A 15,741-nucleotide genomic window follows, 5' to 3' on the forward strand; every position below is an offset into this window, starting at 1 on the left:
CAAGGTAGGTGAATGATACACAGCAACAGCACAAGTTTTCCTTTCACTATATCGTGTAGCCTAAGTGTCCTAATGGCGATAGTCCAGAAATGTCTGCAAAGATAAGAGCGTAGCTGGATTTGCAAAAGCTTTTGGGCAGCATCAGCAGCTATGATACTGTGAAACACTGAAATGTTCCTGGCACTGCCGAAGAGAAGCGGCAAAAGTAACTCCTCGTGGCTAGATCACCACAGATTCCACGGCACTGATCCAGGAGGTGAGTCAGGGAGGGTTACATACCCCTGAGAGGGTTCTACACCGACAGTGTATCTGTGTGTTACGCAGTTGGCAAATTTTACATAGCAGTCTGCTGGGAAATTGTTAGCAGCATCTCTGGGAGGACACCGAAGAGCCTCCCTTCTCTCCTGTGTTCCCCTGCACCTCAAAAAAAGAACCACTCAAGCCCCAACTGCTCTCCTGATTCACATGTGAAGTTTTCTTTGTAGTATGCTTTGAGAAATGAAGGATGAAAGCAGTCCTCTTTTTCACATCTCTGGATTGACGCTGCCTTGCTATCATTAATTTTATTGCCATTCTCATTCTTCCTTCCTCCTTCTGTTATTTTAATTCCTTTTGTATTTAAAAACCAGAGATATTCTAAAGTAAAAATGAGAGAGTTTTACAGTGTTGAAGATATAGGGGTTTTGTCTATTTTGACATATTTAATAAATGTGTTTTGTAGGTTTAACCTTAGTATCCGTGATTATATTAGTCTTCCATTTAACTTGCAATTAAAATGGAATTGCTGTGCAAGGACAATCAAAGCAGTACAACTGCTCACCTTTTCACCCAATCCATTAGCAGAATATTGCCAGCAGTGAAGTAGTCTCTTTACGTTGGCTGCTTTGCTTTGAAATTGGCAGTGATTTTCTTTTCTATATGACCCCTTTAAATAAATTACTAAGAAGTAAATGAAACTTCTACTGAAATTGCTTTACTATTGTTAAAGTGGGTAATTTTATAGAGAAGTGTTACTAGTAAAATGCATGTTGTGAAATTTAGGTGTGCTTTCATTTTAATGGAAGGTTACGTGGAATGCTCTCAGACATGTTTTTAAGCCATAATGATCCATTTTCACCATTCCCTCATATTGATACTTTCCATGGATGGTGCATTTGAGTCTGGCAGGACACCAATGTTATGGTTTATACAGGTGACAGATCACAAGACAACTTTTTGTATTTATTTACACCACTTAATAGTAACCAGATCCATTTCAAAGATAACAGGATTTCAGCATCAGGGAGCTCTAGAAAAAAAGCTACTTTCTACCAGAAAAAAACTTGATGTATTCTCAGTAATTCCTGACCTGAAGGGGCACAGGACACTACACGACAGAATTGTCCCTAGAGAAGCAAAATACATAGAAAAACTTCAACAGAAAGATACTTGTTCTGTGGCTTTAAAATCACAAGAAAACCCAGGAAAAGTACCCATTTGAAAGAAAATATAACTTTAAATGATGAAAAAAAATCTCTGCATAACTCATAGGGAAAAAAAAAAAACCAGGAGAAATAGATTCATAAAACCATGCTTCTATCCCCACTTGCTAAATGGGCACTGAACTTAAAAGGAGCTACACATAGAAAACAGTGCTTTTGAAAAGTCTGCCTTAGGTATACCTTATTAACAGAGGTAATAATTCTTTTATTACTTTTTAGAGGGATGAGAACCCAAAAAGGATCAGAAGGAGACAGAGAGAGAGAGAAAGGGTACACCAGGGATTTCACTGAAATTGGATTTGATTTCCAGATATCACAATAATTTTTAAGTTATTTGACAGAGTTTGGATTCATGGCAACGCACCTTTCACTAACAGTTGTTTTAGTTGTCTGTGTAAGGAATCCATTATATCCAAGTCATCAAAATCTAGGGGCAGAGTGCTTCTTCGCTGCCTATTTGCAATGAAGAATGCACATGCCCTTCTCCAGCTTCTGTATTCATTACACCAGAGTCCTGAGCACGATGATCCCTCCTGCCCTTCCCAGGGCACATACCCAGATACATGTATAGCAGCCCACCGTGTCTTCTCTATCGAAATTGGACTTGGCATGGAGTTACACAGCAGGTGGCAAAATCCAACAAGAGATATCTGATTTCAAAGAAAAAATGAAGCATATCTCAGAACAAAGCTCTGGAATGGCAAGAAAGAGATGTTGCTGCAACACGGAGTTTGACATGAGCTTTCTATTTTTCAAGCACACCAAGTTATTTGGACCGTTCTCTCTTTCATATCAGCTTCTTCAAAAGCAAAATTGTAGAACAAACTTTTACTTAGACTGCAAGTAGGTTCAGATTGGCAAAAATGACCTGTGCTAAGTCTGAGTAGCAAGGAAGTCAGTACAGAGCACCTATTGTAGGTATAATGAATATGTCCACAAAACAGTACAGGTGCTTACACAGACTGAAAAGAACATCTTTTTTTTCTATTTTCCTGATACTGTGACACCCTCCATCTTTTTCCAGCTCTACACAGATACTTAGTTTCTCTCCTTTGCAGAATGATGTGCTCAGAATGCAGGAGATTAGAGACGGCTGCTTCACACAGCACAAAGTTCCTGCACTGAGAATGACATTCAGTGCTAAGGAAAGGTGAAAAACTGGTGGTGGGACCCAAACCTTTAATATCTGAGACCATCAACCCACGGTGTCACTGAGGCAGGGACCACCAGCCCCGGCCTGGGCTGAAGTGGGGTCCTGGGCCATGGGCAGGGTGGGGGGATGCACTGAGGACCCTGATATAATGATTGCTTTCAGTCCCTGTACACCAACAAATAACTGAGTGGGGTTAGAAGAGAGAGCATCTTTTGATATTTTAGTGGAGCTTTAAGTGCAAATGCAGCCTCATTGTAGCTCAAGGCAGAGTGAAAGGCCAAGCCATTAATTTGCATACAGATTTAGTTTAAATTGACATTTTCATTTTAACACACTATGAAAAAAAAAAGTATTAACAGGCAAGGCATTTTGGATTAAAATATTTTGATTAGTTAACTTATTTTTAAAACCAGCTTCCTCCCTTGCAATTTTTCTTGGATGTATTTGAAGTTTTCATTATTAGTGGGATATTGAGATAATTAAACATTACTTTCTACTTATGACAGAATGGAAGCAAGAGGTAACTGAAAAATAATTCACGATAGAAATAATATTATGCGTTAGAATGGATTTGCTGCTTCATTTTCTTCAAGCTCACGTTTGCCTAGAGATAGTGAACTCTTAACATGTTATTTAGCCTGTTCTTCTTGCAATAAGCTAACATTTAGCCTTGAAACCATGAGGGTTTATTTTCTCATCTCTTTCCATCTGCATGATGGTCATCAAGAGTTTTCTTTTAAGTCAGCCAGGTTAGCCTAGCCAGATTAGGTTGTATTGTAAGATACTGCACACTACAATGCCATTAACCTCTGGTTTTGTTTTTTCAATCTCAGTATTTCTGAATAAATTGAGATATAATCCAAATGGATTACAGCTTGTTGAAAAAATTTTTTGGTTTGGCATGGCAGTTCATTGGATGTTCATTAAAAGCTTAGGTCCTCACTTTTACACTGTTAGATTGTTTTGTAAACCTTCCCTCTTTAAGCCATCCCCTGTCTGCCTGACCTACTTGTCCTTCCATTTATACCATCTTCACCTAACATCAAAGCTGTTGTTTCCCAGCTGAAGCTCATCTTTACATTTCCTTTCGAGTAAACAGCTGCCCTTCAAACATCTATTCCTATATAGAACAATTTACATTTCATTGCTGTTCCTGAGCTTGTCAACATTTCCAAAGCACCACTGTTTCCTCTGCAGAGAGAAAGGTCTGAGCCAGCTCTGTGCTGGAGCACTCTCATTAAAGCTTTAGCATTGTGAAATCAAACCCACCCTCAAGAGACTTCCTTTTCAAAAGACTTTTGAAGCACAGTACCAAAGGTGGCAACCTGTAAGCAGTAACAAGGTAGGATACACTGAAGTGGGATATACTGGAAGAAAAGGAGTAGTAAATCTGTCCACAGCACCTCAATTATAAACTCACGTCTTACAGGTTATGATATTTTCACTTTTAAGCATTAGATCTGGAAGATGCAATTATCTTCTCCAGCTCTGAAGCTTTTCCCATCCTCCACACTCATACACACACACCTCCTGCTTCTCAGTAACAATCAAAATTATAAAAAGCAGCCTGCAATGCCTGGAAAAGAACAGTTTCTTGTATTATTAAGACTTTTTTTGTATTATTAAATCTGTATTGAACTTTTTTATTTATAGAAAGCAAGAAGCCGTAGAAGAGTTGCATAAAACATGCAATTCAAGAATACAGAATCTTTTTCAGAGGAATGGGTTAACTTGCAAGGAGAAATTTGAGCTTCAATTAACTACTTCTTTCTCTGATCACCAATGCCATCTTGCAAGCCTTCAGAAACAACTCTGTATACACTCTTTCCTCCTCTTAATAACTGACAATGAAATTAAAAATTACTTACATTAACTTCCTACAGAAGTTTCATTTTCAGAGATCCTCATTTCTGGTTTTCCTGTGAAATCAATTTCTGACAGCCACATACATATAAACAGGACAAGTACTCCAGCTTTTCCAATCATGTTTCTACTAATTTTCATTAGCTCAATTCAGACTGTCTCCCTAGTTCATCAATTTAGTTTGGAACAAATTAAGACATTATCTCGATCTCAATAGCTACGGGATAATTTATTAGATTCACTCTTATGCCCACATTCAGCAAAGCACTTTAGTTGTTGGGAACTGAAAATCTATGTAGAGGATTCAAAGACAGTAAAATCTATAAGATTTAAGCATATTTTAAAAATAAGTATGTGTATGAAGTTCACTGACTGGAGGTGTTTTTAAAGTTAGGATCTTGTTACAGAATAATTTATCTATAAAGTCTTAAATGACTCAGTAAGACCAAATGTATTCTGTAAATGCATTCAGATAACTGAGGACAGTATGAAACTAACCGATTGGAACGGCAGTTTCAGTTAATCACTGTCTGCCTATTTAAAGGATATAAATGATGACAAATGGAGATGTTGGGTCTTTAGAGAGATAAGTACATAGACTGCCTGCAGGAAAAGGCCTCTACCCTTCACTTACGAAGGGCATTGTGGCAAGGGTGTTATGTGCATGTTCTTCCCAAAGACATGGATTCTTTCTGAAATCTATGAAAGTGAAAGGCTTATCCTTTGAGTCCAGCTACCCTTGACTGAGTAGCACAACACAAAGTTGTGTCTGAAGGATCCTCCTTGTGTGGGCTGCAGGGATCTGCCTTAAAGAAAAGTACTCATGACACAAGGATGATGGAAAAATGAGAGAGGGAAAAAAAAAGAAAGTACATCAAAAGATCTCCAGGCTCTGAAGCAGAGATGAAGGATATGCTGTCTGCTGGATGCTTTATTTTTGATACTGTCTTTATATAGAAATTGCCAAGATGCTAGACAAAACTATGAGTAAGTTAAAATATGAACATACTCTCCCTGAGCTGATAATCGTTGCAGCTTTCTACGACCCGGTCTGCAGGAAAGATTCTGACTTCTTTCAGTCTCTGTGAAGTACAGCACACAGTGGTGGTATTCAGAATTAGTCTGTCGGGCAAGACGTCTGTCTGACTACAATGTGCTCCAGAATACCACAGAGAAAATTCAGTAGAAAGTCTGAGGTGGTATCATCTTGGCATTCCTAATATAAGGACAAATCAAGCTACCTATTTAGTTAAGCAACAACAATGAACTTAGTTGTCAGAGGATTTATGGTTTTTTTAATTAAAACACGAAACACCTTCTGTTGGCTGTCTGACCTAAGTGCTTTCTTTGCCCCTTGTAAGGCTTTTCACTTAAATTCTTTAGCTGGTGATACTTTTCCCTGTATTAGTTATGCAAGAATCTCTCATTTTTATGAATGTGTGCTAAGGAGCAAATGCTGTGCCACCGACAAGCTCATGGAGAGATTCAAAGGTGCCCTTTCTTATCCTCCCTTTTTGTGCATCCCGTCAGGCTAGCTTCTATATATACACTTTGTACTGTTGTATAGGCATAGAAGGTGTTAGCCAGTCTGGGACATGACACGAAAATTATATTGTGTACCCAAAGCAATATAAAATCCAGAGTGAATGGCGTGCAAACACTTCAGCTTTCTTATATTCCTTCGCTGTAGTGAAACCAAGCTTCAGAATTGATTTTTAATGTTCTTTCCTGGGAAATGAAATCAGACTAAATTTTGCATACGTAGCTCTAGAAGCTTCTTTACTTATTTGCTTTCAAGAAAACCAATAATAAAAGAAATAGACAAGTGCAAAAAATGGAATCATACTGAGAAATTAATACAATCTGCAATTAACTTAAAAAATGAAATAGAGCCTGACATTGATGTATTGAAATAATAACTGTAAAAGATAGGCCATTCTCATTTTCCACAAACTTTACTTAATCATATCTCTATAGAAACAGTTTGATTGAGGCATTAATAAATGCCTACTTTACTAGAGTTCACTTCTTTGATTTAAGATGTCATAAAAATAGAATTTTCCAGTCACATCCTCTATATCCATCTTAAAATGTGTAATGAGAAAGCAGCTGGCACTGTTCTAGTCATGTGCAAATTCAATTAAAATCAGACATTTCTAAAGAGTTTTTCTGAATATGCATTTCCTATTCGTATAACTCAAAATAATTCTATGACTAAATAATCAAAAATGTGGAGCTAACTTCATGAGTTCATAATGTTAGATATTTTAGATTTACAATCATTCTCAAACTCATTAGAGTCTAAAATTTTTTTAGTATGGTATTTGCATAATATTTCTGTGTTGGACATGTACCTGAACTGAATTAATGTCTTAGCTCAACTCAAATTCAAGGCAAGGATAGGGTCCTGCACCTGGGGAGGAATAACCCCAGGCACAAGTACAGGTTAGGGGTGGACCTGCTGGAAAGCAGCATTGCAGAGAAGGACCTGGGAGTTCTGATCGACAACAGGTTGACCATGGGTCAGCAATGTGACCTTGTGTCCAAGAAGGTCAATGGTATCCTAGGGTGTGTTAAGAAGAGTGTGACCAGCAGGTCAAGGGAGGTTCTCCTCCCCCTGGACTCTGCCATGGTGAGGCTGCATCTGGAGTACTGCATCTAGCTCTGGGGTCCCCAGTTTGAGAAGGACAAGGAATTACTGGAGGGAGTCCAGCGGCAACCTACAAAGATGATGAGTGATCTGGAGCACATTTCTTATTGAGAGAGATTGAGAGACCTAGGTCTGTTCAGCCTGGAGGAGAGAAGCTGAGAGGGGATCTCATCAATGCTTATAAATATCTCAAGGGTGGATGTCAAGAGGATGGACCAGACTCTTTTCAGTGCTGCCCAACAATAGGATGAGGGGCAACAGGCACAGACTGAAGCATAGAAGATTCGACCTAAACATGAGGAGAAACTTCTTTACTTTGAGGGTGCCAGAGCCCTGGAACAGGCACCCAGAGAGGCTGTGGAGTCTCCGTCTCTGGAGACATTCAAACCAGCCTGGACACATTCCTGTGTGATCTGCTCCGGTGAACCTGCTTTAGCAGGTGGGTTGGCCTGGATGATCTCCAGAGGTCCCTTCCAGCCCCAACCATTCTTTGATTCTGTGAAATCTGAGTCCAGACTTCTTCTCAACACAGATGAACAATTTAGAAATGTATATGCCAAAAAGCAGATAGCACTTTTGAAAGTATTTTTAATTAATTTAGACTTAACACATATTTAAGTTGACTTAAATTATCCTCATCTTAGAAGAGTGAACCTCCTCTAAAATAAATACCTGCAAAATTCAAAACCCCACATTATCAAATATTAGAATTATGTACAGTAAAATTTGTCTTGCATTATAGAAGCAGAATTCCATTAATTCCAGTAAACATTATGAAATAACTAGAAAGATTTGTTGTTGTTGTTGTTGTTGTTTTTTAAAATACAACTCATCTTCCTCAGCTAGGAGGGGGAAAAAAAGGGATAATTTAATTAAATTCTGGTCACTGATCCTTTCCGTGCTTCAGAAGCTCAAATGACATCATCTCATTTCATGAAACCTCTGCTGTTTTTCCCTTTTCCAGAGACCTTTACAGAGAAATGTATAACTGTTAAAGCAGGTAGTGTGCAAAGTTACCATTGCCTGAACTGTACAGCTCTGACACGGCAATAAGAATTTATAAAATCTGTGTAATCACTTGTGCCTTGAAAACCTCTTTCAACAGTTGGTAACTTTAAAATAAATAAGCAGGGGCATCTCACTGCCTGTAAATGCTCCCATTAATGGTAGATTGATGAGATGCATAAAAATACATCTGAGCACCTCACAATCCATAATTGGAGTATTTTTTGCAACCTACCAGAAAAGTAAAAAACTAGTGTCTGTCTTTTTATAGACGGGGAGCTGAGGAACCTGGCATAATTGAGACATATGATTTAATTAGAGTGGCACAGGCATTGCTTCATAGCAGGCCTCTCACAGCTTGTCTGCTCCAGAAACAAAAAACACAAATTTCCAAAGAAATGGGCACAAAACCTATGATGGCCTAACCCAAGGACAGCATAGATTTTTCTAGACCGGAGGCAAAAGCAGAAATTGTAACCTGTAATTCATCTTGTTTCCTTCCATCCCTTACTGTTCTGCATGATTTTACATAGCCATTCTCTGCACCCAAATGTATTTATGAGAAGGGATAACCCATCCACCAGAGAAATCTCAGCCCAAATGTCATTCCCATTTGTCAGAAACTCTCTAACTATGAGGTAGCTTCCAGGTTTCACTGAGAAGGTTTGTTCCAGCCTGAGCTTCTTAATGCAGCTTCTGAGGAATCAAATGTGAAGCCACTTAATGGCCCATCATCGCAGTCCTCTTAAAATTACACATCTCCCTGTTTAATATGCTGAGTTATACTCACTTAAGCCCTAGCATGGAGCTGTTGACACAGTGCTAGGAAGTGAATTATCCTGCAGGCTAATCTCTAACCAAATTAACAATTTTAAAATCTATAAATACTGTGTGACTATAGACTAACAGCCTATTAACATTACTGCTGGAATTCAGCATTTTAAAAGATACATTATCACCTTGTTGGTTTTAGAGGGAGCAAACCAGAAATATTTTCTAGGAAAGGCAGAACAATAAACCTTTCAGTAGAAGACACTGAAAATTATTAAAATGATACTATTTTTATGAGATATCAAATATTTGCAGGAGAAACATAACAAGGAGGAAACATAATGTGAGGGAGGTCGTATTTCCATGCTTCTAACAGCAGTGAAAAAGTCTTTTTTTATCTTGAAGTTCTAGTGAGGGATTCATTCCCTTTGTGAAAATGCAGTTTTCAGGTGGAGCTTGTGATTTACACCTCTGGTTTGAACCCTCCAGCTGACTGTTCACCCAGTACTGCATACACCTAACTCTCCCAGGTAACACTGGGCGGTTTTTTAAGGAAGAAACTTCATGCTCTTGTCCTGTTGAATAAAGGATTAGGTTAACAGAACGTGGCCTCAGAGAGAAATCCAGGCAGGATTATCAGCAACAGGCACCGGAGAGGTTGTGCGGCCCGCTGTGAGGCACAGCTGACAACATCAAGGCTGTCACTCATCACCCCAAGCCTGAAGCTGAAGCCTGGAGCACTGGAAAAGCAAAGTGGACACCAATCTTGTTCTGCCTTTTTTAGAATACAGGAATCAGCAGGTTATAGATTAAAAATGGAGGCAGTACTTTCTTTTTCAATCATGGACAGTTTTTGAGGACAATGGGAGAGGAGCTTGGACCTTAGGTGTGTTTATCACAGCATATTTGATCAGTTCTTACAATATCTTTCCTTCTGAACAGCATCAAAATAAAAATTATGTAGGCTCCTATAAATACATTATTATTGTAATTTAATTGTCTTTCAAATATGAACCAGCCTTTTGGTCTGATTATTTTCGGGCTGTCTTGGTTGCAGTGCAACTTGCACAGTATGGTATTACTACCCCACTAAATAAAGTTAGACATAAATTTGGATTGCACAAAATGCGTGACTTGATAACCTGCAATATTATGAAATCTTTTCCTGAAAAAGAATTTAAAAAACGTCTCCGGCAGTGTAATATTTATATTGTCACATTTTGTCAAGCATATATAGTAACGCATAAGCATTCAATTCAAAGAGAAGCGTAATCCTTGCAGAAGATCCTGCCCTCCATGCTTGTTAATTCTGTTCCTTAAAGCTATTTCTTGATAGTACGGTACACCTTTCGTGACAATCCATGGCTTAAGCCATATGACTCAGTGATTTTAAACTAATGCAGATGTGAAATAATCCTCTCTGTGCTCTGTTACGTAGACCTTGGTTCTGTTAAGAAACTGAATTTATAGTGAGGAGCTGCGTTTGCTGGATGTCAGGGCCATACCACTGATCTCCGGTCACTGCAGTTACCCAGACAGAGGAACACACACGTGCATGTTCTGTGGTGCCGTCACAGATTACGGCACTCTTTGAAGAACATTCCCTCGTTAAGTTGAACCATGAAGCCCCAACAGCAAAATATACAATGTTTGAAACAGTTAAAAATGTTGCCCTTTCAGAGATAAGCAGGGTGGAGCAGCCAGGGCACTGAGAAAAGCTCAGTCTGTTAGAAAATCTATCTTTCCAAAATTAAAAAAAAAAAACATTTGCAAGTAACCAGTACTATAGAGTAGTAGTTAATTCCCTACAAATCAAAATGAAAGTGAGAGAAGACAGACTTTCTTTTTCAGACTCGGGAGGATTTGCATGCCAAAAAGTATGTCTTTCCTGCTTCTGCCTGCTAGTTTTCCTTCAATTACATTCGCAGGCTGCCGTGGTTAGATTACTACTAGCACTGGCTTATGAACAGTCTGAATCTCACAATCATCTGTGATCTACTGCTGAAACACCTCCAACTTCTAGAACTGGAAAAGACTGAAGAAATTGCAGGCTCTGTTTCCAGTTTAACAATGTTTTTCTGTGTGATCCTCCGAGCAATTTTTAGAAAAGCATTAACAAAGTATTTTTGTCATTGTAGCATTTGATAAAAAATACATCACAGTGTAGGTGAAGATTACTTTTCAAACATGAGGCAAAATTTGTGAATAAGTATATTATGTCATAATTCCTAATACTGCATCCAACATACGTGATTTCTTCTTTCCTAAGGAGTTCATTTATGCAGAGAGATAAAATGTTTCGCGGAATTTGTAACTAAAACAATTGTAATTAATCTACCTATTCATTTCTTGATAAGAACTGATAAAATGTTTTAAAATGTTCACTCAGGATCATCAAGTCTGGAATGAAAACTCTTGTATTTGGTAGTAACAGTAAAGCACTCACAGTACTCACATAATTAATTACCTGGTCACCAGGTGGAGCACTGGGGTTGAATACAGAATAGCTTTGACGTGATTGACAATATCTAAGAATACCAAGATGCACAGTTAAAACAGATTTTCTTCCTCACAATGGAAGGACAAGTGAAATCTTTGCTTCCTGTTCCCGAATTCAGCTGACCACGGGGAAAGTTGCAGAGATCAGTTATTCCTCCTGTAATGCTAAGTGCAGGTGTCAGACAAGAGGAATTTCTCCTGGATGTGCTGACATCTGTTTAGCCTGTAGGACTTCTTACAGCATCGCCTTCTCAAATAGCACTTGGATTCTCCCACAGTCCAAGTGAGTCAGTGACACAGTTTGTTGCAGCAGGTTTGCTTCCAAGTATGAACCATCAAGAGACACTAAACAGGGTGAATCATATCAGCTATCTTGTTATTGTCACAACCTTTAATAGCTTTACAGCTACCGTGAAACACTGATCTTTAGAATGAAAACGATGATAGTGATGAAGTCAAGTCAGGGTTAAAAGCTAGTTATTACTGACAAAGGGCCCATAATATCAGCTTTTTCCTTCTTCGACACCAGTCCTCTCCAATAACAGGACAAGGAAAGGACCTGTTTTCTGAATGAATGTACATGATTTTTTTCCCCCTTGCATAAGCTGAGAAAAAATAAAGCAGAAATGCCTCTCTTGAGCAACGGGTTGGATCAAGTGACCTCTAGAAATCCCTTCCGACATAACATTTTTCTACAGCCCTGTGAAATGAATTCTTTCTGTCCTGCATGTCTCCCTGGCCAACTCATGAAGCTACGTGAAGCGGCTGCTCAGGATCTGGGCGTTGCTCTATACAGCAGCTGGCTCAGAGGCAAACACCTGTTAGCCACTGTTTCAGGGCATTTTCACGCACCTTCTGTGTCATTCATCACCTTTCATTTTTTGGTGACTAACACAGAAGGAGCCAGCCTGGGAAAGGAGAGAAGCTATTGCACAAAGCTAAGTGGGCAAGATACACACATTACTCAACAGTTGTATTTGCCTGTCCTATAAAACTTAGAACGTGGCTTTGAATTTGCTGGACAGGATAACTTTTTTCATTTAAGAATGAAATATTAGGTTACAAGAGATGAGTCTACAAAGGTACCAGTTCACAGCTCAGATAAAAAAAATGCAAATTAAATCTCAGATATCTTTTACTACAATCCTTTATTCACTATATTTTTTATAAAACAGCTGAATTTCCTTAAAAAAAAAAGACAGATGCTTTGTAACTGCAAGCAGGGTTTGCTCATTTTCGACTATCTTTCTGAAACCCTGATGCCATTGAGAGAAGAAAGGGCTGCAAATCATTCTGTCAGTGAAGCAGGTGGATAAGGTGACCTGAGGGAGCTTGTCTGTGCAAGGCACAGGAAGGAATGTCCTCACTCTGCTTCCAGTATAGACTGCCCCAGTACCATAGTGACTGCACACCCATCACACCTTAGTTTATGCCAGCCTGAGAGCCGCATACAACGTTCCCCTGCCCAACCAATGTTCTTTCTGTGAACTTCTCTATGGTTATCCTTCTGCAGACCAGAAGGGAAGGCGCAGAGATCTGTTGCAACTTGTGAATGATAATGCAAATCACTATAAAACAGAAAATAAAACAAAGGTATTCCAGTGTACCTCATCACTGGAATATGTTTCATCTCCAGGGACTGAGTGCTAGGAACTATAACCATATTTACACTTGAGAACTTTGGTGATGTAGCAACAAGTGTAGTGACTTGATTCTTGTATGCAGGTGGTTATCTATTTTTTCAGGTATGTTTCAGAAGGATAGTTCAGCTTTTGCTTGTATAGTTGTAGATCCCTAAAGGTATAATTTAGCTCCTGTAATGGGCAGGGAAAATTGCTGTTATTGCTTCACATTGTGTCTCTTTCCCTGAAACAGGATAATGTGGATCTTGGTGACCTGATGTTTTCACTCTGCTACCTTCCAACAGCTGGTAGACTAACTATTACAATAATAAAGGCAAGAAATTTAAAGGCAATGGATATCACAGGAGCATCAGGTAGGAATGAATTTAATGCCCAGTGTGGATTTCCTGTCCCATTTCCTTCCTGCGCCACAGAACTCGGCAATGTCAATTACCAGAATGATTTTTGAGAAGAGAGTTCTTACACTGCAAGCTCTTGAGTTACTCAAGTACAGGAATTTCTGAGAAGTAAATAATACATTTTAGTTTGTTCTGTTGCAACCAACAGTTTAAAACAATCTACTTTTAAAAATACAGCAAGATTATTATTTCTAAAGTCACTGTGATTCAGAATAGCACAAGTTGGCCAAACTTCATTCGTAATACTGAGAATTTGTCCAGCAGACTATTTGTCGGGGCTGTGGCACAGAGACACACTGGCCCTCTCTGACCATGTCCCAGAGCCACTGAGCCAATTCTGCTGTTGTAGGCATAGGGACAGAACAGGGATCATCCCACACTCCTTTCAGCAACCCTTTCAAAATTTGATGGTGAAAGCAAGAAACGAATGTAAATAAGAGTTCACAGATGACTTTTAAATACTAGCAGGGAGTTGTAGATCTCCCAGAAAGGAACTACAAAGAAAAATAGCTTTTTTTACTACATTCAGGAATATAAACCTAATCATAATTCTCTTGAGAAATACAAGCCACTAATTGTTACACTTTGAATTATATTTAACCACACATCAGTAAATCCCACTGTGTAAAATGTTGTCATCTTCTGTCTGTCCTACAAATCCGTACAAGTAATTAGGCTATTATAAATAGGCTGATACACGGGCTGTTGTATAAAACAGTCATGTATAACATGGTTCGGTGGGTATTTTAATACCCTCTGAAAAGTTGGTACACAAGGAGCTTCTTCATCCTAAATTGCTCATTATAAGCAGTCAACCAGGTAAAGCTTTCAAGGCTCCGCTACCTCCCGGGCATTCCATGGTAGTAAAGAAGCTCAAATTCCAGTCAGGTCCAGGTGAATAATTCTGCAAGCAGGTATGGGCTTACAAGAAGGCTTCTCCCTTCGCTTTCCATTTATGTTTGCTTAAAAACAACATCAGAAAACCAACGTTGTTCTTATGATTCACACAGATCCCTACGTGAAGGTTTCTTTAATGTGTGAAGGAAGGCGACTAAAGAAACGAAAAACTTCCACCAAGAGGAATACCCTTAATCCTGTTTACAATGAAGCCATAGTCTTTGACGTCCCTCCAGAAAATATTGACCAAATTAACTTGTCGATAGCTGTTATGGATTATGACCGGTGAGATACCTGTAGCTGTAAAATAAAATCATCTATTGGCGTATAAAATCTTGCACAGTAGATTTGCATCCAGAAACTAAGTTATCATTTTTTACAAGTAATTGGGAAATTCATGTCATGTTGACTTTGGTAGAAGACTACAATTTCTTGCATTATCAGGCAAAATTTCCTTTCTAAATTTTTCAATATAGATTTGCATCCATTACTGACATAACTAAGCTGCATATATGCTTACCAGAACTGAAATAACTAAACATATAATCAAACGGTCCATACACTGCTGTTCTGTTTGTGCTCAATTAAGCTAACCCCCTAGACACATGCGTCCATTTCTAAAATTGAGTTTACATGTATTTGCAACTAATTACAGAACACAGGCAAAGAACTCTTTCTATTCTTTATGCAAAAATAAGAAACAAATGCACACAGCCATACAGTGTATGCTATAAAGGGGAAAATACTAAATTCTTCTGATTAGTAGGAAATGCAAAGAGCAAACTCAAGTATTTTATAATTCATTACATTTTTCAGGCAAGAAATCATTCTAAAAACCTATGATTAATGTTTGTAATGAAATATGTAAATGGTATGTTTCTAAAGGTAAAATTTTAAGAAAAAAAATATTATGGAACATTTTCACAGTGTAGGTCACAATGAGGTCATCGGAGTATGTCAAGTAGGCAACGATGCAGAAAGTCTGGGTCGCGACCACTGGAACGAAATGCTCTCATACCCTCGGAAGCCCATTGCTCACTGGCATCCTCTTGTGGAGGTAAGACTTTTATTTCCTGCTTCCCCATTACTATAATTGTGAAAATTCTTCCATATGGCACTAGAAGTCGGATAAAGTTTTATGGACAAAACCAAGATCCACATGCATGCACTAAATACTAGAAAAGCGCCCAGAAACACCAATATTAGAAGTCAAACATAACACACAAGTCTGCTCCTTTCAATTTTAGGGTGACAGAAAGTAATTAATGGCTTTAATGTATACGTGGAAACACCAAACATTATAAACTGGATTAAGGGTTTGGTTTTGTTTTTTAAATAGGATCTTGGGTAATTTTCACGGATAATTGATATAAAGAAATGG

At 38.5% G+C, this 15,741-nt stretch overlaps 1 protein-coding gene and 1 long non-coding RNA gene across 7 annotated transcripts in view; one reads left to right on the forward strand and one right to left on the reverse strand.

Annotated features, from left to right (window-relative positions):
* The window catches only part of LOC139827991 (uncharacterized), a 153,120-nt gene that overhangs the window by 89,126 nt on the left and 48,253 nt on the right, over positions 1-15,741 (reverse strand). The window lies entirely within an intron of this gene.
* The window catches only part of SYT9 (synaptotagmin 9), a 69,581-nt gene that overhangs the window by 47,737 nt on the left and 6,103 nt on the right, over positions 1-15,741 (forward strand). For 5 of the 6 annotated variants that reach the window (XM_071808856.1, XM_065839916.2, XM_065839917.2 and 2 more), the window contains exons 4-6: positions 13,298-13,418; positions 14,474-14,645; positions 15,288-15,417. In XM_071808856.1, the coding sequence (XP_071664957.1) occupies positions 13,298-13,418; positions 14,474-14,645; positions 15,288-15,417 (423 nt within the window). Of the gene's footprint in view, positions 1-13,297; positions 13,419-14,473; positions 14,646-15,287; positions 15,418-15,741 lie in introns of those variants that run through there. The other variant, XM_071808857.1, reaches the window with a different exon arrangement.

The sequence above is a fragment of the Patagioenas fasciata genome, chromosome 5 (genome assembly GCF_037038585.1).
Source record: "Patagioenas fasciata isolate bPatFas1 chromosome 5, bPatFas1.hap1, whole genome shotgun sequence".
NCBI lineage: Eukaryota > Metazoa > Chordata > Aves > Columbiformes > Columbidae > Patagioenas > Patagioenas fasciata.